Here is a 22,777-nt window from a genome sequence, read left to right as displayed (position 1 = left end):
GCCTGTAGTCCCAGCTACTCGGGAGGCTGAGGCGCGAGAATCGCTTGAGCCCAGGAGTTGGAGGTTGCTGTGAGCTGTGTGACGCCATGGCACTCTACCGAGTGCCATAAGGTGAGACTCTGTCTCTACAAAAAAAAACAACTTGAGATGAGTAACAACAGGAATCTTCATACACATACAGAAACATGGAAGTTAAATAACCTTATGCTGAATGATAGCTGGGTCAGAGATGAGATCAAGAAGGAAATTGCCAAATTTCTGGAACAAAACGACAATGAAGACACGAACTATCAGAACCTCTGGGACACAGCAAAGGCAGTTCTAAGAAGGAAATTTATAGCACTGCAAGCCTTCCTCAGGAGAACGGAAAAAGAGGAAGTAAGCAACTTAATGGGACATCTCAAGAGACTGGAAATGGAAGAACAATTCAACCCCAAATCCAGTAAAAGAAAAGAAATAACCAAAATCAGAGCAGAACTAAATGAAACTGAAAATAAAAGAATAATACAACAGATCCATAAATCAAAAAGCTGGTTTTTTGAAAAGGTCAACAAAATAGATAAACCTTTGGCCAACCGAATCAGGAAAAAAAGAGTAAAATCTCTAATCTCATCAATCAGAGATAACAAAGACGAAATAACAACAGACTCCTCAGAAATACGAAAAATCCTTAATGAATATTACAAGAAACTTTACTCTCAGAAATACGAAAATCTGAAGGAAATCGACCGTTACTTACAAACACATCACCTTCCAAGACTTAATCAAAAACAAGTGGAAATGTTGAACAGGCCCATATCAAGTTCAGAAATATCATCAACCATACAAAATCTCCCCAAAAAGAAAAGCCCGGGACGAGATGGTTTCACGTCAGAATTCTACCAAACCTTTCAAGAGGAATTAGTACCTATACTACTCAACCTGTTCCAAAAGGTAGAAAAAGAAGGAAGACTACCCAACACATTCTATGAAGCAAACATCACCCTGATCCCCAAACCAGGAAAAGATCCAACAAGAAAAGAAAATTATAGACCCATATCACTAATGAATATAGATGCAAAAATATTCAACAAGATTCTAACAAACAGAATCCAGCAACATATCAAACAAAACATAAATCATGACCAAGTCGGTATTATCCCAGGGTCTGAAGGCTGGTTCAGTATACGTAAATCTATAAATGTAATCCAGCACATAAACAAATTAAAAAACAAAGACCATATGATTCTCTCAATCGATGCAGAAAAAGCTTTTGATAACATCCAACATCCATTCATGATTAGAACACTTAAGAAAATTGGTATAGAAGGGACATTTCTTAAACCGATAGAGGCCATCTACAGCAAACCCACAGCCAATATCATATTGAATGGAGTTAAATTGGAACCATTTCCACTTAGATCTGGAACCAGACAAGGCTGCCCATTGTCTCCATTGCTCTTTAACATTGTAATGGAAGTTTTAGCCACCACAATTAGGGAAGAAAAGGCGATCAACGGTATCCACATACAGTCAGAAGAGATCAAACTTTCGCTCTTAGGAGATGATATGATTGTATATCTGGAAAATACTAGGGACTCTACTACAAAACTCTTAGAAGTGATTAAGGAATACAGCAGTGTCTCAGGTTACAAAATCAACATTCATAAATCGGTAGCCTTTATATATACCAACAATAGTCAAGTTGAAAAAACAATTAAGGACTCTATCCCATTCACAGTAGTGCCAAAGAAGATGAAATACTTGGGAGTTTATCTAACAAAGGACATGAAAGACCTATATAAAGAGAACTTTGAAACTCTAAGAAAAGAGATAGCTGAGAATGTTAACAAATGGAAAAATATACCATGCTCATGGTTGGGAAGAATCAACATTGTTTAAATGTCCATACTACCCAAAGCAATATATAATTTCAACGCAATCCCCATGAAGGCTCCACTGTCATACTTTAAAGATCTTGAAAAAATAATACTTGGTTTTATATGGAATCAGAAAAAACCTCGAATAGCCAAGACATTACTCAAAAATAAAAACAAAGCAGGAGGAATCACGCTACCAGACCTCAGACTATACTAGAAATCGATAGTGGTCAAAACAGCATGGTACTGGCACAGAAACAGAGAAGTAGATGTCTGGAACAGAATAGAGAACCAACAGATGAATCCAGCTACTTACCGTTATTTAATCTTTGACAAGCTAATTAAAAACATTCAGTGGGGAAAAGATTCCCTGTTTAACAAATGGTGCTGAGTGAACTGGCTGGCAACCTGTAGAAGACAGAAACTGGACCCACACCTCTCACCATTAACCAAGATAGACTCTCACTGGATTAAAGATTTCAACCTAAGACATGAAACTATAAAAATACTAGAAGAGAGTGTAGGGAAAACCCTTGAAGAAATTGGGTTGGGCGAGTTTTATATGAGAAGGACCCCCCGGGCAATTGAAGCTGCTTCAAAAATACACTATTGGGACTTGATCAAACTAAAAAGCTTCTGCACAGCCAAGAACACAGTAAGTAAAGAAAGCAAACAGCCCTCAGAATGGGAGAAGATATTTACAGGTTATGTCTCCGACAAAGGTTTAATAACCAGAATCCACAGAGAACTCAAACACATTAGCAAGAAAAGAACAAGGGATCCCATTGCAGGCTGGGCAAGGGACTTGAAGAGAAACTTCTCTGAAGAAGACAGGCCCATGGCCTTCAAACATATGAAAAAATGCTCATCATCTTTAATCATCAGAGAAATGCAAATCAAAACTACTTTGAGATATCATCTAACTCCAGTGAGACGAGCCTATGTCACAAAATCCCAAGACCACAGATGTTGGCGTGGATGTGGAGAAAAGGGAACACTTTTGCACTGCTGGTGGGAATGCAAATTAATACATTCCTTTTGGAAAGAGATATGGAGAACACTTAGAGATGTAAAAATAGATCTGCCATTCAATCCTGTAATCCCCCTACTGGGCATATACCCAGAAGACCAAAAATCACACCATAACAAAGATATTTGTATCAGAATATTTATTGCAGCCCTATTCATAATTGCTAAGTCATGGAAAAAGCCCAAGTGCCCATCGATCCACGAATGGATCAATAAATTGTGGTATATGTACACCATGGAATATTATGCAGCCTTAAAGCAAGATGGAGACTTTACCTCTTTCATGTTTGCATGGATGGAACTGGAACATATTCTTCCTAGTGAAGTGTCTCAAAAATGGGAGAGAGAGTACGCAATGTACTCACCCTTATTATGAAACTAATGTAGGACCTTCACATGAAAGCTGTATCCCAGTGATAACCTAAGAATAGGGAGAAAGGGGAAAGGGAGGGGAGGGAGGGGGGAGGGAGGGGGAAGGAGGGGGATTAATGGGATTATACCTGCGGTGCATCTTACAAGGGTATATGTGAATCCTAGTAAATGAGGAATGTAAAGGTCTTAGCAAAATAACTAAGAAAATGCTACAAAATCTATGTTAACTAATGTGATGAAAATGTGTCAAACGATCTATTAACCAAGTGTATGGTGCCCCACGATCATAACAAAGTACACAGCTATGGTTTAATAAAAATAAATAAAAAAAAATAAAAGCATATGAGGGTTTAATTGTTCATACATTTCTGTATACCATAGGAAGCAGCAAAGTGAATACATGTTGTTATTCTCGTTCCCTACTACAGAAAATGATGGAGATCTTTACTCTTCCACTCTCAGTACATGAAGCACTGTTATCCACTAACCTTTGCGAGCACATTCTAGGGAGAAATGTTTACATTTTTTCTGTCTTAAGAAACCGTGGTGAAATCATGTTATTGTCATTTACATTTTCTTTTTACAAATTTATCATAAGGTATATTAAATGCTTATTGATAATATGCATTCCCTCTATAATTTTATTTTTTTTTATTGTTGTTGTTGAGACAGAGTCCCTGAGCAGAGTGCAATGGCGTCATAGCTCACTGCAACCTCAGACTAGGTGCTGTGGGCATCCTGCTGCCTCAGCTTCCGGAGGCCACTGGGTTTACAGCTGCTCACCTAGGTGCCCAGCTGGATTTTTCATTTTTTTAGGAATCAGGGCCTCACTCTCACTCGGGCAAGTCTTGAACTCCTAAGCTCAAGCAATTCTTCCTCCTCAGCTTCCCACGGTACGACAGGTGTAAGCCCCCTCGACCAACCCCTCTATAATTTTAATATTGGTTACTAACAAAAGAAATTCTCTACCTTGTTAATGATATTTGCCTAGTTTTAAGCTTTTTTATTTATTTTGGTTGATCTTATTTTATTATAGGATATTAAACCTAATTATTTATTGCCATTTGTGTGACATTTATTGTGTATATTTCTTTGAGATAGAGTCTCACTCTGTCACCCTGGCTAGAGTGCCATGGCATCATGATAGCTCACAGCAACCTCAAACAGTTGAGCTAGGGCAATTCTTTTTCCACACCCTCCTGAGCAGCTGAGACTACAGGGGTATGCCACCAGCCTTGGGTAGTTTTTCTATTTTCAGTAGAGACAGGGTTTCCTTCTGCTGGCTAGTCAGAAACTCCTGAGCTCAAGCAATCTCTTGTCTCTGCCTCCCAGAGTGCTAGAATTACAGGTGGGAGCCTCTGTGCCTGGCCACATTTGTTCTATTTTATTTACACATTTTTATAGGCATTTGACACTGGGATTATCCAATATTTATAAGTGTACTAAATTTTGATGTAGGAAAAAAAATAGCACATGGCTTTCTTTTGTACTTTGCCAAATAATTTCCAGATTACAGAGCATGAGATAAACATTAATGGTTTTGAGTATTTAAATTTAGGTAATTTTGCATTTTATACAATAACATTTGTTGTAACTGCATGTGTGGGTTACAGGTCTGATGTCTCTTCACTTCTTCATCCTCACTTTGAGTTTACCAAACCCACAGCTCTCCTTGTAGTTGTAAGATAGCATTTTATCATTCTGGTAGATGAGAATAATTTAATGATGATAAACAAGAAATCAGTTTAAAATCAGAACATTTCTTCAAATACAAGCTACATGTGCAATACAATTTTTAGTTTACATGTTATAGTTGTGTTTGGACATGAAGTTTAACAGTAAGAATTGATGAGCTACTAATAGAGAGCAGGCCTGAGAATTTATGAAATAGGCTTCAGTTCTGATCTCAAACTGCCATAGATATCAATTAACTACATCTTGGAAAATAGTAATTAAAAGAACAATAGAGAATGATATAACCTATTCTTATAAAAATATGTCCATTTATAAATTCATAGGAATTATCCAGAAGAATAAACACTAACTCTTTTTTTTTGTAGAGACTCTGGCCCTGGGTAGAGTGCCATGGCATCACACAGCTCACAGCAACCTCCAACTCCTGGGCTTAAGCGATTCTGTTGCCTCAGCCTCCCAAGTAGCAGGGACTACAGGCACCCGCCATAACGCCCAGCTATTTTTTGGTTGAAGTTCAGCCGGGGCCGTGTTTGAACCCGCCACCCTCGGTATATGGGGTCGGCGCCTTACGAACTGAGCCACAGGCGCCGCCCAACACTAACTCTTAACAGAGTCATCTATGAATAAAGTGACATTGGAGAAAAGGGGAGATTTTCTCCTCATGAAAATCTATGTAATTTGCCTTTTTTATGGTAGACTCTGCTACATATCTCATTCCTAAATATCACTATATTCATATTCAAAGTACTCCCCTTGGGAAGCTATATCCTGATGCCAGTGCCTAATGTACTCTTCCAAGTGATTTTGGAATTCTTTTATTCCTTTGAATTCCATCAAAGCTGTTGTTGTATTACACTTGATATTCTCAATATCACTACTTGTCTATTTTTTCCCAATATTTCCTTTATCTTCAGACAACAAAAATGTCATTGGGGGCCATATCAGGGGAGTAAAGAAGGTTTTCCAATACAGTTACTTTTGTTCACTGGCTAACTACTCCCTCACAGACAATGTCATATAAACTGGTACACTGTCATGATGTTAGACCCAAGAGTTGGTAACCAAGATTTTCAGATAAGATTGTTCTAATTCTTGGCTCGTCACCTATAGCTCAAGCAGCTAAGGTGCCAGCCACATACACCAGAGCTGGCAGGTTCAAATCCAGCCTGGGTCTACCAAAACAACAATAACAACTATAACCAAAAAAACAGCCAGGCGTTGTGGTGGGCACCTGTGGTCTCCGCTACTTGGGAGGCTTAGGCAAGAGAATTGGAGGTTGGAGGTTGTTGTGAGCTGTGACGCCACGGCACTATACCCAGGGTGACAGCTTGAGGCTCTGTCTCAAAAGAAAAAAAAGAAAACCCACAAAACACCATCCAAGAACAAAAATAAACATCACCCAGCAAGACACCAACACATGTGAATGAAAACACAACTGTGAGGCCCTGATACACCAAGATTAGAAAACCTTGCAGAGTTGTTTGAACGCTGCTGCCACTGGAAGTGCACGGTGGCAGATCTCAAATGAATTTCTTTTTTTTTTTTTTTTTTTTTGTAGAGACAGAGTCTCACTTTATGGCCCTCGGTAGAGTGCCATGGCATCACACAACTCACAGCAACCTCCGACTCCTGGGCTTAAGCGATTCTCTTCCCTCAGCCTCCCGAGTAGGTGAGACTAAAGGCGCCGGCCACAACGACCAGCTATTTTTTGGTTGCAGTTCAGCCGGGGCTGGGTTTGAACCCGCCACCATTAGTATATGGGGCCGGCGCCTTACCAACTGAGCCACAGGTGCCGCCCTCAAATGAATTTCTTTATAATGAGAAAAAGATTAAAAAGTAAGAGTTATTACCATTTGGTATTTGGGTAACAAATTGACTTTCATCTGTATTTGTAGCATTTCTTATTTTCACAGCAGAAATTTGTGAAAGCCAAGGAAAAAAATTAAGGCAGAAAAGTCACTGCTGCAAAACATGAGATGATGAGTGGCGCCTGTGGCTCAAAGGAGTAGAGCACTGGTCCCATATACCAGAGGTGGTGTGTTCAAACCCAGCCCCGGCCAAAAATTGCAAAAAATAAATAAATAAATACATAAATAAAAAATAAAAAAAAATGAGATGATTATCTTTATAGGATAAGAAACATTCTTGGTGAAAACTAGTCAGAAACCCACCACTGCTCCAGCTCACTTGATAAACCTAACATCTGCAAAGGGGAATCAGAGGACAGAGAAAGCCAAGGATTACTTCTCTCTTCCACCAAACTCGTTTTTGTGCAAGTCTCCTGTTATCAAGTACAAAATGGACTGAAAATGGAGCGTGTATCCGTGGGGATACAGGCAGAGAGACACCAAGTAGAACACAAAGTAATTGTATATTAAAGATACAATTTCAAAAGAATATAAGGGTTAGGTACCATCAGATGAGAATCCGATACTACTTCATTTACTACCCTTAGGTCTTGGACAGTAAGTAGTCATCTGTTCCAGGCTTTTCAATGAAAACTATAGGGGTGTTATATGAAGATTGGTAGGGCCTTATGGGCCCATACCCCATAAAGTTGTCCATCAAAGGGACTATGTATATTAATGCTTCATGTTTAAAAGGGTATAGGCTTTTTGTGGTGGTTGAGCTTCAGATTGAAAGTAGACCTCAGATGAAGTGGTCCTGGGGACTTTCCTAGGGATACCCTCTTCCCAGACAGAAAAGTTTACCTGGGTGTTGATTTCTTCTGGCCATTTGTCCTTATCCTTCCTGCGCAAGATCAAGGTCCGCAGCAGCAGGCCGATGATGCAGAGGACAGAGCCAAGTGTCTCCAGCGGAAAGTGGAGGGAGAAAGGTGGACCCGGAAGCAGGCCAAGGCTGAGGTGGGCTCCTGGAACCGCAGGATCCAGCTGGTTGAAGAGGAGCTGGATCGTGCCCAAGAGCGCCTAGCCACTGCCCTGCAAAAGTTGGAGGAAGCAGAAAAAGCTGCTGACAAGAGTGAGAGGGGTATGAAGGTTATTGAAAACCGGGCCGTAAAAGATGAAGAGAAGATGGAACTGCAGGGAATCCAGCTCGAAGAAGCGAAACATATTGCAGAAGAGGCAGATAGGAAATATCGAGAGGTGGCCCTTAAGTTGGTCATTATTGAAGGAGACTTAGAACGCACAGAGGAATAAGCCGAGCTGGTGGAGTCCCGGTGCCGAGAGATGGATGAGCAGATCAGACTGATGGACCAGAACCTCAAGTGTCTGAACACTGCTGAAGAAAAGTATTCTCAAGGGCGGCACCTGTGGCTCGGTCAGTAATGCGCCGGCCCCATATACCGAGGGTGACGGGTTCAAACCCGGCCCCGGCCAAACTGCAACAAAAATAGCCGGGCGTTGTGGTGGGCGCCTGTAGTCCCAGCTGCTCGGGAGACTGAGGCAGGAGAATCGCTTAAGCCCAGGAGTTGGAGGTTGCTGTGAGCTGTGTGACACCACGGCACTCTACCGAGGGCCATAAAGTGAGACTCTCTCTACAAAAAAAAAAAAAAAAAAAAAGAAAGAAAGAAAAGTATTCTCACAAAGAAGACAAATATGAGGAAGAGATAAAGATTCTTACTGATAAACTCAAGGGGGCAGAGACCCGTGCTGAGTCTGCTGAGAGATCTGTAGCCAAGATGGAAAAGACAATCGATGATTTGGAAGATAAACTGAAATGTACCAAAGAGGAGCATCTCTGTACACAAAGGATGCTGGACCGGACTCTGCTTGACCTGAATGACTAGAACATCCCAGTCCCCCCTGCGCCACTTCTCCCTCTGACCCTGACTCCTCCTGAGGCCAGCCTGCCTGAAGCTGACCTTTAAACTGAGGGCTGATCTTTAACTGGAAGGCTGCTTTCTCCTTTCTCCGCCCCCTCCATCCCCTACCCACCCCACTGCCATGTCTTTTTTGGCAAACTATCTCTGTCTCTTCCTAGAAATTCCAGCTGGGCTAGAGGCTGAGCATCCTCGGGAACAACATTTAAGGGAACGTCAGCACAATGCCAAATGTCTTTAAAAGCATGTTGTGATGTACACATTTTGTAACTACCTTTTTTTGTTGTTCTGGCAACCATTTGTAAAACATTCCAGATACTTCCCCAGCTCTTGAAGCAGCAATCTAATCCCTTTCTCACTTTTGAAAGATGACTTTTCAGTTTAATTCATATTGCCCTCTTCTTAAAAGAGGGGGGGGGGAAGGTATGGGCCTGCCTTACTGAGCACCAGAGCCCAGGGAGAGACTCCTCTATGGACAACCTCACTTCTCAAAGTACCAGCCAAACCAGCAAGATGATCCCAGGAGGAGTTAGCCAAACAACAAAAACATGCTGTGAGGTTTTCAGCTTTAAGATATCTTTGGACAACTTTTATTTTTTTCCTTAGAAGTGACCAAATTAAGATGGTAAGACCTCTGAGACCAGATATTTATCCTGTCTCTACCCCCTTGCCAAGGACTTAGAGAATGGATCATGTGCTCCTTATGTTGAGTGGACCACATAACTGCTCTCCTGTCTTCTTAAAGAAAATTGTTTTTGCCACTCATTTAGTTATATGAAACTCATCTCATTACCCTTTCTGGGTCTGAAGCTGCTATGTCAAAAAGTGCCATCCCCTTGTACTTTGCAACAGTCTGTGCTGGAGAAAGCTTGAATGGCTTATGTACAAGATTCTAACAATTTTATATTATTTGAAACCTTGCTTCGTTTGGTTTGGGGCACCCTGGCCCCCGCAACTGGCTGTGAGAGCTCTCTACTTTGAGCTGGCAGTGTACTGAAAACCTTTTCAAGTTTCTTTCCCTGCCCAGTCCCCGCTTTTTGGTGAGGTTTCTCTGAGGGAGGCCTGTTAGGTGTACATTCTGCAGCTTATTGGCTTAAAATGTACTCTCCTTTCGTGTGGTGTCTTTGGGGCCAATGGGGACAAAGAGAAAACCAGTAGTGCAACTGGTTGGATACTGAATATTGATATATGTCTTTTTGAAATAAAGAACCAGTCCTCCCAATAAATAAATAAATAAACAAACAAATAAATAAATAAACAAACAAAAGGTCAGTTTATTAAAGGACACTCTAGAGAAGGAAGACACTACATTTTCATGTAGAGACGACCTTGGGTTTAGTAAGATTTTTCCCCTTTATAGAGATTTTCCAATACTATGTTAAGTGGTATGGGGGTAAAATATTCATGATTTTTCCTGGAAAGGGAAAAATCTTCCAGAATGGAGAGTCCTCCCATTTCGCTCCCTATAATCCATATCCACATGTTGTCGTTTTATTTGTAAAGTGTGATAGAAGTGGTGTGAATTTTATTATACTGTAGAAAATAGGTCACTTGCAGCTGCCGTCTCCTTAATTGTATACCTGCTTCAAAGATCCCTTTTTGTGGCCTCTCTACCTCTGAGGCCCATTTTTTGTAGGGAAAACATCAGGTTTTGGAAGCTTTCTTCAAATGCCAACGTTTTTTCCATGGAAGGCCCCCCTAGTCAATGTGTTTCTTTTGTTAAGGACAAAAAAATTCCCAGTATCATTTATCATTTCCCCTGTCTCTCCTTAGACCTATTGAACAGTATAAACAAAATTTTAAGGCCTTGAGACATGATTGACATTTCTAGAGTATTTCTTCCATATGAATTATGATTAGAAAAGTGTGAGGAATATTTAAAAACATTTTCTCACTCTTCACATATATAGAATTTTGCTAGGAATTCTGTCAGGTACTGAAATGTGTGAGATTACAGGATTTGACACTTCAAATTTGTAGGGATTTTTCTCTGTTATATAAAGTTTTCATATATAGAATGGTTTGAGGACAAGTTGAACACTTGTCAAGTTCTTCACATTTGTACAGTTTTTATTCAATAAGAATTTTTTTGTGGGGTAGTGCTTGTGGCTCAGTGGGTAGGGTGCCAGCCCCATATACTGAAGGTGGCGGGTTTGAACCCGGCCCTGGCCAAACTGCAACAAAAAATAGCCAGGCATTGTGGCCAGTGCCTGTGTTCCCAGCTACTTGGGAGGCTGAGGCAGGAGAGTTGCCTAAGCCCAGGATCTGGAAGTTGCTGTGAGCTGTGATGCCACAACACTCTACCAACGGTGACATAGTAAGCCACTGTCACAAAAAACAAAAAAAGAATTCTATTATGTAAAAAAACTGTCACTACTGGCATAAGGGTTTGCCACATCTTCATAATGTTACCATTTTTCTCTGCTATGATTTCTCTTATGTTTTACTAAGGGCTGAAGACCACTGAAAATTTTTGCCGCATCATTCACATTTGTAAAATTTCTTTCCAATCTGAATTTTCTTATGTGTTGTAAGGTTTGAGCTCCAGTAAAAGGCATTACCACACTGTTCTCATTTGTAGAATTTCTCTCCATTGTGAATTCTTTTATCCTTAGCAAGCTATGAACACCAGGTAAGGATACTTCCACATTCTTCATATTTGTAGGGTTTCTGTCCTGTATGATTTATTTTATGTACAGTGAGGTTTGAATGTGAATAAAGGGTTTGCCACAGTGTTCTGTTTATAAGGTTTCTCCCTTGAATGAATTCTTGTATTTTAGAAAGGTTACACACTAATTAAAGGTTTTACCACATTCTTGACTTTGTAGGGTTTCTCTCCAGAATGAATTCTTTGGTGCACAGAAAGGTGTGAGTTCCGTTTAAAGGCTTTGCCACATTCTTGACATTTGTAGGGTTTCTCTCCAGAATGAATTCTTCTATGTACAGAAAGGTATGAACGCAGAGTAAAGGCTTTTCCACATTCTTCACATTTGTAGGGTTTCTCTCCAGAATGAATTCTTTGATGTACAGAAAGGATTGAGTTCCACTTAAAGGCTTTGCCACATTCTTGACATTTGTAGGGTTTCTCTCCAGAATGAATTCTTTTATGCCTAGTAAGCTTTGTGTATACAATAAAGGCTTTGCCACATTCTTCACATTTGTAAGGTTTTTCTCCAGAATGAATTCTTTTATGTCTAGAAAGGGTTGCGTACTGGTTAAAGGCTTTGCCACATTCTTCACATTTGTAGGGTTTCTCTCCAGAATGAACTCTTCTATGTACAGAAAGTTTTGAGTAACAGATAAAGGCTTTGCCACATTCTTGACATTTGTAGGGTTTCTCTCCAGAATGTATTCTTTTATGTTGAGAAAGACTTGGGTACTGCTTAAAGGCTTTGCCACATTCTTCACATTTGTAGGACTTTTCTCCCGAGTGACTTCTTTGATGTACAGAAAGGTTTGAGGGCCGGTTGAAGGCTTTGCCACATTCTTGACATTTGTAGGGTTGCTCTCCAGAATGAATTCTTTTATGTTTAGAAAGACTTGGGTACTTCTTAAAGGCTTTGCCACATTCTTCACATTTGTAAGGTTTTTCTACCGAGTGACTTCTTTGATGTACAGAAAGGTTTGAGTGCCGGTTAAAGGCTTTGCCACATTCTTGACATTTGTAGGGTTTCTCTCCAGAATGAATTCTTTGATGTATAGTAAGGTTTGAATTATAATTAAAGGCTTTGCCACATTCTTGACATTTGTAGGGTTTCTCTCCAGAATGAATTCCTTTATGTCTCGAAAGACTTGTGTACTGCTTAAAGGCTTTGCCACATTCTTCACATTTGTAGGATTTTTCTCCCGAGTGAACTCTTTGATGTACAGAAAAGTTTGAGTGCCGGTTAAAGGCTTTGCCACATTCTTGACATTTGTAGGGTTTCTCTCCAGAATGAATTCTTTGATGTATAGTAAGGTTTGAATTATAATTAAAGGCTTTGCCACATTCTTGACATTTGTAGGGTTTCTCTCCAGAATGAATTCTTCTATGTACAGAAAGTGTTGAGTACCAGTTAAAGGCTTTTCCACATTCTTCACATTTGTAGGGTTTCTCTCCAGAATGAATTCTTTTATGTCTAGAAAGACTTGGGTACTGCTTAAAAGCTTTGCCACATTCTTCGCATTTGTAGGGTTTCTCCCCAGAATGAATTCTTTGATGTTTAGTAAGGGTTACACTATTGTTAAAGGCTTTGCCACATTCTTGACATTTGTAGGGTTTCTCTCCAGAATGAATTCTTCTATGTACAGAAAGGTATGAACGCAGAGTAAAGGCTTTTCCACATTCTTCACATTTGTAGGGTTTCTCTCCAGAATGAATTCTTTGATGTACAGAAAGGATTGAGTTCCACTTAAAGGCTTTGCCACATTCTTGACATTTGTAGGGTTTCTCTCCAGAATGAATTCTTTTATGCCTAGTAAGCTTTGTGTATACAATAAAGGCTTTGCCACATTCTTCACATTTGTAAGGTTTTTCTCCAGAATGAATTCTTTTATGTCTAGAAAGGGTTGCGTACTGGTTAAAGGCTTTGCCACATTCTTCACATTTGTAGGGTTTCTCTCCAGAATGAATTCTTCTATGTACAGAAAGTTTTGAGTAACAGATAAAGGCTTTGCCACATTCTTGACATTTGTAGGGTTTCTCTCCAGAATGTATTCTTTTATGTTGAGAAAGACTTGGGTACTGCTTAAAGGCTTTGCCACATTCTTCACATTTGTAGGACTTTTCTCCCGAGTGACTTCTTTGATGTACAGAAAGGTTTGAGGGCCGGTTGAAGGCTTTGCCACATTCTTGACATTTGTAGGGTTGCTCTCCAGAATGAATTCTTTTATGTTTAGAAAGACTTGGGTACTTCTTAAAGGCTTTGCCACATTCTTCACATTTGTAAGGTTTTTCTACCGAGTGACTTCTTTGATGTACAGAAAGGTTTGAGTGCCGGTTAAAGGCTTTGCCACATTCTTGACATTTGTAGGGTTTCTCTCCAGAATGAATTCTTTGATGTATAGTAAGGTTTGAATTATAATTAAAGGCTTTGCCACATTCTTGACATTTGTAGGGTTTCTCTCCAGAATGAATTCCTTTATGTCTCGAAAGACTTGTGTACTGCTTAAAGGCTTTGCCACATTCTTCACATTTGTAGGATTTTTCTCCCGAGTGAACTCTTTGATGTACAGAAAAGTTTGAGTGCCGGTTAAAGGCTTTGCCACATTCTTGACATTTGTATTGTTTCTCTCCAGAATGAATTCTTTGATGTATAGTAAGGTTTGAATTATAATTAAAGGCTTTGCCACATTCTTGACATTTGTAGGGTTTCTCTCCAGAATGAATTCTTCTATGTACAGAAAGTGTTGAGTACCAGTTAAAGGCTTTTCCACATTCTTCACATTTGTAGGGTTTCTCTCCAGAATGAATTCTTTTATGTCTAGAAAGACTTGGGTACTGCTTAAAAGCTTTGCCACATTCTTCGCATTTGTAGGGTTTCTCCCCAGAATGAATTCTTTGATGTTTAGTAAGGGTTACACTATTGTTAAAGGCTTTGCCACATTCTTGACATTTGTAGTGTTTCTCTCCAGAATAAATTCTTTCATGTCCAGAAAGATGTGAGTACTGATTGGTAAGTTCATCACATTCTTTATAGTTGTAGGCTTTTCTTCCAGTATTAATACTCTTATGGTTATAATATTTTGATCTATGCCTAAGACATTCCCCATAATTTTTAAACTTATAGAGTTTCTCCCCAGGGTGGAGTTTCTTATGGTTAGATAGGCTTGAGCAAAATTTAAAGCCTTTGCCACCTTCTTTACATTTGTACTGTTTTTCTCCAATATGCATTATCTTACATTTAGCAATGTGTGAGCAGTGGTTATAGGCTTTCCCATAATTTTCACACTTAAACATTTTCTCGATGGTATATATCATGTTATGTCTATTTAGATTTGACAAATGTCTAAACACTCTCGTATATTTACTACATTGGCAGACTTTGCCATGGCTAGCTGTTAAACATTGGTCACATCCACTGTAACATACTTTCTGCTGAGTACATTCAGAAACACTTTCCCAGTCTTTTGTTAAGTTTAAGTTCTCCAGGCCACAACTTTGATATCTTCTCAGTGTTATCTCTGGGTATAATATATTTGTGCCCAGCTCTTGGAAATGGTCTTGGGTAGAATGATTAGATACATCTGAAAAAAATTTAAACAATAACAATTTTAGCCACAGACTTTTTATCACAACTGAGTAAATATATACAACACATTGTGTTTGCAAAGTCATGTCAAGAACCTTAGGCGGATGGCATAATACAGAACATAGGCACTAATTATGTTAAAGATAAATAAAGGTTGCATATATACACTGCATTTTGGGAAATTCTAAAAACCAGGTAGGAATTTGCAGCACAGCATGTGAGCACAACTTGTAGAGATAACATAGAGGTTGTGCACATTGCCTCATGTTTGTAATCCTAGAACTCTGAAAAACTGCAGTGAATGGGTTACTTGACCACAGGTGTTTGAGATCAACCTGAACAAAAGTGAGATCCCTTTCTACCACAAATAGAAAATTTAGTTGGTCATGGTTGCACATGGCTGTAGTCTCAGCAATTCATGAGTCTGAGACAGGAAGATTTCTTGACCCCAGAAGGTTGAGAATGCTATGAGCTATGACAACATAGTACTCTACCCAGAATAAAAGAAACTCAGTCTCAAATAAATAAATACATAAATAAATAAAATGAAAAGGGAAATAAGTTGTAAATAATCATAATCATAAGAGCCTGGCTCGGTTCCTATAGCTCAGCAGCTAGGGTGGGTGGACTGCTTTAGCTCCCAAGTTTGAGACCAGCCTGAGCAAGATTGAGACCCTCCTCTACAAAAAATAGAGCAACTGAGGCAAGAAGACTGCTTGAGCCCAAGAGTTGGAGCTTGCTGTGAGCTATGATGCCATGGCACTCTACCAAGGGAGACAGGTTGAGACTCTGTCTCAAAGAAAAAAAAAATTATGGGGCAGCACCTGTGGCTCAAAAGAGTAGGGCACAGGCCCCATATGATGGAGGTGGCGGATTCAATCCAGCCCTGGCCAAAAACTGAAAAAAAAGAAAAAAATAAAATTTATGTATGTATTCACGGTATTCATGGACTAAACTTCATAATCAAATGACAGACATTAAAAAAAGATAGTGATTTAAAAAATATGTAGTTGGCTTGGTGCCTGTGGCTTGAGCGGCTAAGGTGCCAGCCACATACACCTGAGCTAGTGGGTTCAAATCCAGCCCAAGCCTGCCAAACAAGAATGATGTCTGCAACCAAAAAATAGCTGGGTGTTGTGGCGGGCGCCTGTAGTCCCAGCTACTTGGGAGGTGGATTCAGGAGAATTGCTTGAACCCAGCAGTTGGAGGTTGCTGTAAGCTGTGATACCACATCACTCTACCCAGGGCAACAGCTTGAGGCTCTGCCTCAAAAATAAATAAATAAAAAGTCAAGATAAGGGCGGTGCCTTTGGCTCAAGGAGTAGGGCGTCGGTCCCATATGCCGGAGCTGGCGGGTTCAAACCCAGCCCCGGCCAAAAAAAATGAAATAAAAAATAAGTCAAGATAGAACTATATAATATCTAAATGATACTCATCTTACATGTAAGGACAACAAATGGAATAAAAAAAGTTTAGGACAGAAATATATTTAATTCAAGTATTAGTATTATGAGAACAAGGGAGATTATATTAAGGAGACATGTATATGTACGTATGTGTGTGTGTGTGTCCATGTGTACATACACACACCTGTTGAAACAAAGTCTCACACTTTTGCCCAGGCTAGAGTGACATGGCAACAGCCTAGCTCACAGAAACCTGAAACTCCTGAGTTCAGGCAATGCTCCTGAATCAGCCTCTGAGTAGCTGGGACTACAGGTGCCTACAATGATTCCAGCAATTTTATCTTCCACTTTTGGAAAGACTGGGTGTTGCTCTTGCTTGGGCTGGTCTCCAACTCTTGAGCTCAAGATATCCTCTCATTGCTCTCTTTCCCCTCCTCTCTCCTCCTCTCTGTCTCTCTCGGTCTCTCCTCTCTCCTCCCCATCGCCTTTCCTCTCTCTCTCTTTTCTCCCCCTCCTCTCTCCTTTTCTCTCCTCCTTGGTGCTGCTCTGCAGCAGCCCTCCCTCTCCAATAAAAACCTTTCGAACAAAAAAAAAAAAAAAAGATATCCTCTCATCTCAGATACCTCGTGTTATAGATATATGCCCCTGCATGCAGCCAGGGCTGAATATATTCTGAGGCAAAACTTGTCTTATTTCATATAATATACTTTAAGTCAAAATTGCCTCAAAAGGTAAAGAATATTAAATAATACTACAAGGGCATATTTGTTAGAAACCTATAATTTATTTTTATTATTCTGCATATATATAAAATACATAATAAATAAAATATAGGACAGATACACAACCCTCACATACATGGTCAAATAAAGAGCTATTTGCACACATATTGATTGCAGCTTTATTCACATAATTCATTAGGTAAAAGAAATCCACATCTGCCTCAATAAATAAATGGAGAAATATAATTTAGACTATAAAAATGATAGAGTATTATTAAGCTTCTAAAAATCAGGAAATCTTCTAACATCTGTAATAAAGATAAATCTTAATATTATTTTAAATGAAATAATACATTTTATTGAAAGAGAACAAATATACTGAATATTTTTGAAATGAGGTACTTATCAGAAAATGTAAATAAGTAAACATTTAAAAATAGTAAAGATAATTGTTTTATTGTTGTTGAGACAGAGATCTACCATTTGCCTTGAGCAGTGTGTAATGGCATTCTAGCTCACTACAATCTCAGACTTGGGCTGTGGGCATCCCACTGCCTCCGCCTCCAAAGACGCTGGGATTACAGGTGGCCGGCTGGGTTTTTCCATTTTCTTCATGAGTCAGGGTCTCACTCTAGCTCAGACAAGCCTCTAACTCCTGAGCTCAAGCAACACTCCCACTTCAGTCTCCCACAGTGCTGGGATTACAGGTGCTAAAAATAGTAAAGAAAGGCCAGTACCTATGGCTCAGTGAGTAGGGCGCCAGCCCCATATGCTGAGGGTGGCGGGTTCAAACCTGACCCGGCAAAAACTGCAACAAAAATGGCGGCGCCTGTGGCTCAAAGAAGTAGGGGGCCGGCCCCATATGCCAGAGGTGGCAGGTACAAACCCAGCCCCGGCCAAAAACTGCAAACAAAAAAATAGCCCAGCTTTCTTGTGGGCACCTATAGACCCAGCTATTTGGGAGGCTCAGGCTAAGCCCAAGAGCTGGAGGTTGCTGTGAGCTGTGACACTACAGCACTCTACCATGAGTGATAAAGTGAGACTCAGTCTCTAAAAAAAATAAATAGTAAAGATAATTTTACCATGCTATTAATATGTTGCTAGCAGTACAAAAACAGAAAAGGTTTAATTCACTCATTAGAAGCAATCAAAGGCCTTACATTTAAAAATACAAACTTTGTAAAATATGATAAGTCAAACTATGTAAAATAAGCTTTTTCCTTCATTTGAGGAGATTTCTTAGTGTTCTCATAAAATTACTGAGTATTAATTTCTGTAGAATCTTATTTGAAACCTTCATAGCATAAAAAAGTATAAAGCAGGCTCAGTGCCTGTGGCTCAAGTGGGTAAGGAGCCAGCCACATACACCAGAGCTGGCGGGTTGGAATCCAGCCTGGACCTGCCAAACAACAATGACGGCTGTAACCAAAAAATAGCTGGGCATTGTGGCAGGCACCATTAGTCCCAGCCACTTGGGAGGCAGAGGCACGAGAATCGCTTGAGCCTAGGAGTTGGAGGTTACTGTGAGCTGTGATGCCACAACACTCTACCCAGGGCCACAGTTGAGGCTCTGGCTCCAAAAAAAAAAAAAAAAAAAGTATAAAACAGAAAAACTACAACAACTATTTGTGGTGTTTCTGGCATTTCTGAACCAAATACTACTATCACTACTTCACTCACCTACTTTGAATATGATACTAAAGAAACTACCTTTTTTTCATACCCAAACTTGTTCTGTTGCCCAGGCTAAAGTGTCATAGCATCAGTTTAACTCCCAGTGACCTCAAACTCCTGAGTTCAAGCAATTTTCAAGCTTCTCAAGCCCCTAGTAGGTGGGACAACAGGCAACCACTACAATGCCTCGGTAAGTTTTCTACTTTTCATAGAGATGGGGTCTCTTGTTTAGGCTGGTCTCACACTCCTGAGCTCAAGCAGTCATCCGCCTTGGGTCCCATAGAGCTAGGTTGAGTCACCACAAGCAGACTAAAGAATATTTAAAAATTTTTTCTTTTTTTTTTTTGAGACAGAGCCTCAAGCTTGTCACTCTGGGTAGAGTGCTCTGGCATCACAGCTCATAGCAACCTCCAACATCTGGGCTCAAGCGATTCTCCTGCCTCCACCTCTGAAGTAGCTGAGACTACAGGCACCCGCCACAATGCCCAGCTATTTTTTGGTTGCAGCTGTCATTGCTCTTTGGCGAGCCTGGGCTAGATTGGAACCCACCAGCTCAGGTGTAGGTGGCTGGCGCCTTAGCTGCTTGAGCCACAGGTGCCTAGCCAAAAAAAAATTTTTCACGTGTGCCTCATTCCTTATCTTCTTATAGGAATATAGGTTCGAATATTTCATGGGAGTTGGACAATAAGAAATCAATAGTTTATCTGCTTTTTTTCTCCTATACCTAAAAGCAAATTTGAAAGAAATCTGAAGCTGGTTCTTTTTAATATGTATATGTTTTGTTTTAAAAAAAAAATATGGTGTATGTAATTAAAATATTTGTAAATTTTACCAGCTTAAAAAAAATTTTTTTTTTTCAAGGGCCAGGCATGGTGGCTCACATGTGTAATCCCAGAACTCTAGGAAGCCAAGGAGGGTGGATTCCCTGATCTCAGGAGTTTGAATCAAGCCTAAGCAAGAGCGAGATGCCATCTCTATAAAAACCTAGCATGGGGCTCGGTGCCTGTGGCTCAAGCAGCTAAGGCACCAGCCACATACACCTGAACTTGTCCGGTTCAAATCCAAACAATGACCGTGGCAACCAAAAAATAGCTCAGCATTGTGGTGGGCACCTGGCCCCAGGTACTTGGGAGGCAGAGGCAGAGGCAGGAGAATCACTTAAGCCCAGGAGTGGAGGTTGCTGTGAGCTGTGACACCGTGGTACTGTACCCAGGGCGAAAGCTTGAGGCTCTGTCTCAAAAAAAGCAAACAAACAAAAAAAAATCTAGCAGGGCATTGTGGTGGGCACCTATAGTCCCAGCTACTCCGGAGGCTGAGGCAAGAGGATGACTTGAACCCAGGAGTTGGAGCTTGCTGTGAGCTATGACACCAGAGCACTCTACTGAGGGCAACATAGTGAGACTGTCTCAAAAAGAAAAGTATATTTCACAGATATAGTCAAAAATACACAAATATTTTATGTCGTTAAAAGGAATGGAAGAGCAGTCACCTCTAGCAGTCACTTGTAAGCCTTAGAAAGTTGTTTTATTCTCACTGTAACCTAGAAGGGATATCACTGAAAATTAAGTCCTTCTGGAAATTAAAACCTAAAACAGGCCTACTGGCTCACAACTGTAAACCTAGCACTGGGGCGGCACCTATGGCTCAAAGAAGTAGGGTGCCAGCCTCATATATGGGAGGTGGAGGTTCAAACCTGGCCCTGGCCAAAAACGCAAAAAAAAAAGAAAAACAAACAAAACCTAGCACTATCAGAAGCCAAGATGGGATTGCTTTAGTTCAGAAGTTCAAGACCAGCCAGAGGAAGTATGAGACCTCTTCTCTACTTAAAAAAGAAAAATAGAAAAATATATTAGCCAGGCATTGTGGAGAAACCTGTAGGCCAGGCTATTTGGAAGCTGAGACAGAAAAATCACTTGAACCCAGTAGTTTGAGGTTGCTCTGTGCTAGGCTGATGCCATGGCACTCTAGTGTGAGGCAAGAGTGTGAGACTCTGTGTCAATAAGGAAATAAAAATAAAAAAATAATAATAAAAACAAGAACAGAGGGTGGCGCCTGTGGCTCAGTGAGTAGGGTGCCGGCCCCAAATACCGCGGGTGGCGGGTTCAAACCCAGCACCGGCTGAACTGCAACCAAAAAATAGCCGAGCATTGTGGCGGGCGCCCGTAGTCCCAGCTGATCGGGAGGCTGAGGCAGGAGAATCGCGGAAGCCCAAGAGCTAGAGGTTGCTGTGAGTCCTGTGACATCATGGCACTCTACCGAAGACCGTAAAGTGAGACTCTGTCTCTACAAAAAAAAAGAAAAGAAAAAAAAAAAACAAGAACAGAGATGACCTCATGTAAGAACAAGAGAAAGAAACCCAGGCTTCTCAGAAATCATTTACAATTAAGCTGAGCTTCCCTAATCACATTGCATTGTGTGGTTTCCTCCTTCAACTTTGGATCTCTGACCAGAGTTATCTGCTTCATTCACTCCCCCCTACCTGGGTGCTTGACTACTGTCTGGTGAGTCTTCACCATCCAGGGTTCTTTGCTTTGCTCCAGACAGGTGATGAGGTCTGGCTTAGAGACAGCAAGACCTGTTTTATTAGAAAAAAGAAACATGACTCTTATGTGGATTCTCCAATTGGCAATCTATTAATTTGCTAAAGCAGAGAAAAGAACATTTTAGAAGATCGTGAAATAATTATCCTTACAGAAATTTGATAATCTTTAAAATGTATTTAAAGTTGGATGATTCTTTTTTTTTTTTTTTTTAGAGACAAGAGTCTCACTTTATCACCCTCGGTAGAGTGCCAAGGCGTTACAACTCACAGCAACCTCCAACTCCTGGGCTCAGGCGATTCTGTTGCCTCAGCCTCCTGAGTAGCTGGGACTACAGGCACCAGCCACAAGGCCCGACTATTTTTTTTTGTTGCAGTTTGTCTGGGGCTGGGTTTGAACCCACCACTCTTGGTATATGGGGTTGGCACCCTACTCACTGAGCCACAGGCGCTGCCCAAAGTTGGATGATTCTTAATTCCACTACCCAGTACTATTAAAATACAATTTGGTGCTAGAAATTAGACTTTAAAGTATGAGTAAAAATCTATGCTGCTAAATTTCTGAAATTACCATTAATCTAGTGAAGGATATAAATCATCTCAAAAAAGAGTAAGATTAATGCCAAAGTAAAGCATCTCCAGAATTTTCTCTTCTATACCAAGATATCCTTAAGTTTACCTTAGAAACAAGAATCTGATACCCATGCAGTTCAAGAAAATGTATAAAAACCTTCTACAAAGAGAGAATATGAATTGCTTAGTGTAGACCAGGAACTGTGTATTTCAGTTATCCTCACCTAGGAAGACCAGGTGTCTGTAGTTCTCCAACATGACGTCCCGATACAAAGTGTGCTGAGTAGGGTCCAGGCAGGCCCACTCATCCATAGAGAACTCTATAGACACGTCCTTGAATGTCAACATTCCCTGAAAAACAAACATATTAACCAAGAAGCCAAGCGGAGTTTAAACTTCACTTTTAATTGAATGAGCGAAGAGAACTGTTGCTGACTTATATGAGTGACTGGAATTATGTAATAAGGGAAGTATAGAAGAAATCGAAGAGATAAATTTCCTCATGTGTTCTCTAATTGAAGAAAGGGGAGGGCACAACATCTACAAAACGAGTGTAGACCCTAGACACTGTTGGTTGACAAGAGTAGAAATATGCTGGGATGTGTATCTTTCTGCCTTGTTTACAACATACAGTATAAGTTGTGTATGTTTTTTACATGAAAATGTCATGGTGAGTGAAATGGAACCTCTAAAATTTTAACATGTACAAGAAAGAACTGTAGATCTTGATAAAATGCAAAGTTTTGGTCTCAAGATATGTGGTGAAGATTCCGTTTTTAAATTTTCAACAAGCTCAACAAAAATGCTAATGCTTTTATTCCAGCATAATATTATGTGAAACATACAATGAACTGGATTTCTGGATTTCCCCAGTTGATTTCTGAACCAGTAAACAAA

The 22,777-nt window shown here is 40.2% G+C and overlaps 1 protein-coding gene and 1 pseudogene across 5 annotated transcripts in view; one reads left to right on the top strand and one right to left on the bottom strand.

The window, feature by feature from the left end:
• LOC128572579 (tropomyosin alpha-3 chain-like) overlaps positions 1–8,703 on the top strand; it is a 32,883-nt pseudogene extending 24,180 nt beyond the window's left edge.
• An 810-nt stretch (positions 8,704–9,513) lies between these two features.
• Positions 9,514–22,777, bottom strand: part of LOC128572953 (zinc finger protein 208-like) — a 48,586-nt gene continuing 35,322 nt past the window's right edge. For 3 of the 5 annotated variants that reach the window (XM_053573111.1, XM_053573113.1, XM_053573109.1), the window contains exons 2-4: positions 22,105–22,231; positions 21,248–21,343; positions 9,516–14,961 (exon numbers count right to left, since the gene is read on the bottom strand). In XM_053573111.1, coding sequence (XP_053429086.1) covers positions 11,522–14,961; positions 21,248–21,343; positions 22,105–22,231 — 3,663 coding nt within the window. In that variant the 3' untranslated portion in view covers positions 9,516–11,521. Of the gene's footprint in view, positions 14,962–21,247; positions 21,344–22,104; positions 22,232–22,777 lie in introns of all 5 variants that reach the window. The other 2 variants (XM_053573110.1, XM_053573114.1) reach the window with 2 other exon arrangements.

Source organism: Nycticebus coucang, chromosome 20 (genome assembly GCF_027406575.1).
Source record: "Nycticebus coucang isolate mNycCou1 chromosome 20, mNycCou1.pri, whole genome shotgun sequence".
Classification (NCBI taxonomy): Eukaryota; Metazoa; Chordata; class Mammalia; order Primates; family Lorisidae; genus Nycticebus; species Nycticebus coucang.
Note: the sequence above shows the minus strand (reverse complement) of the source record. Positions and strands in the feature narration are given on the sequence as shown.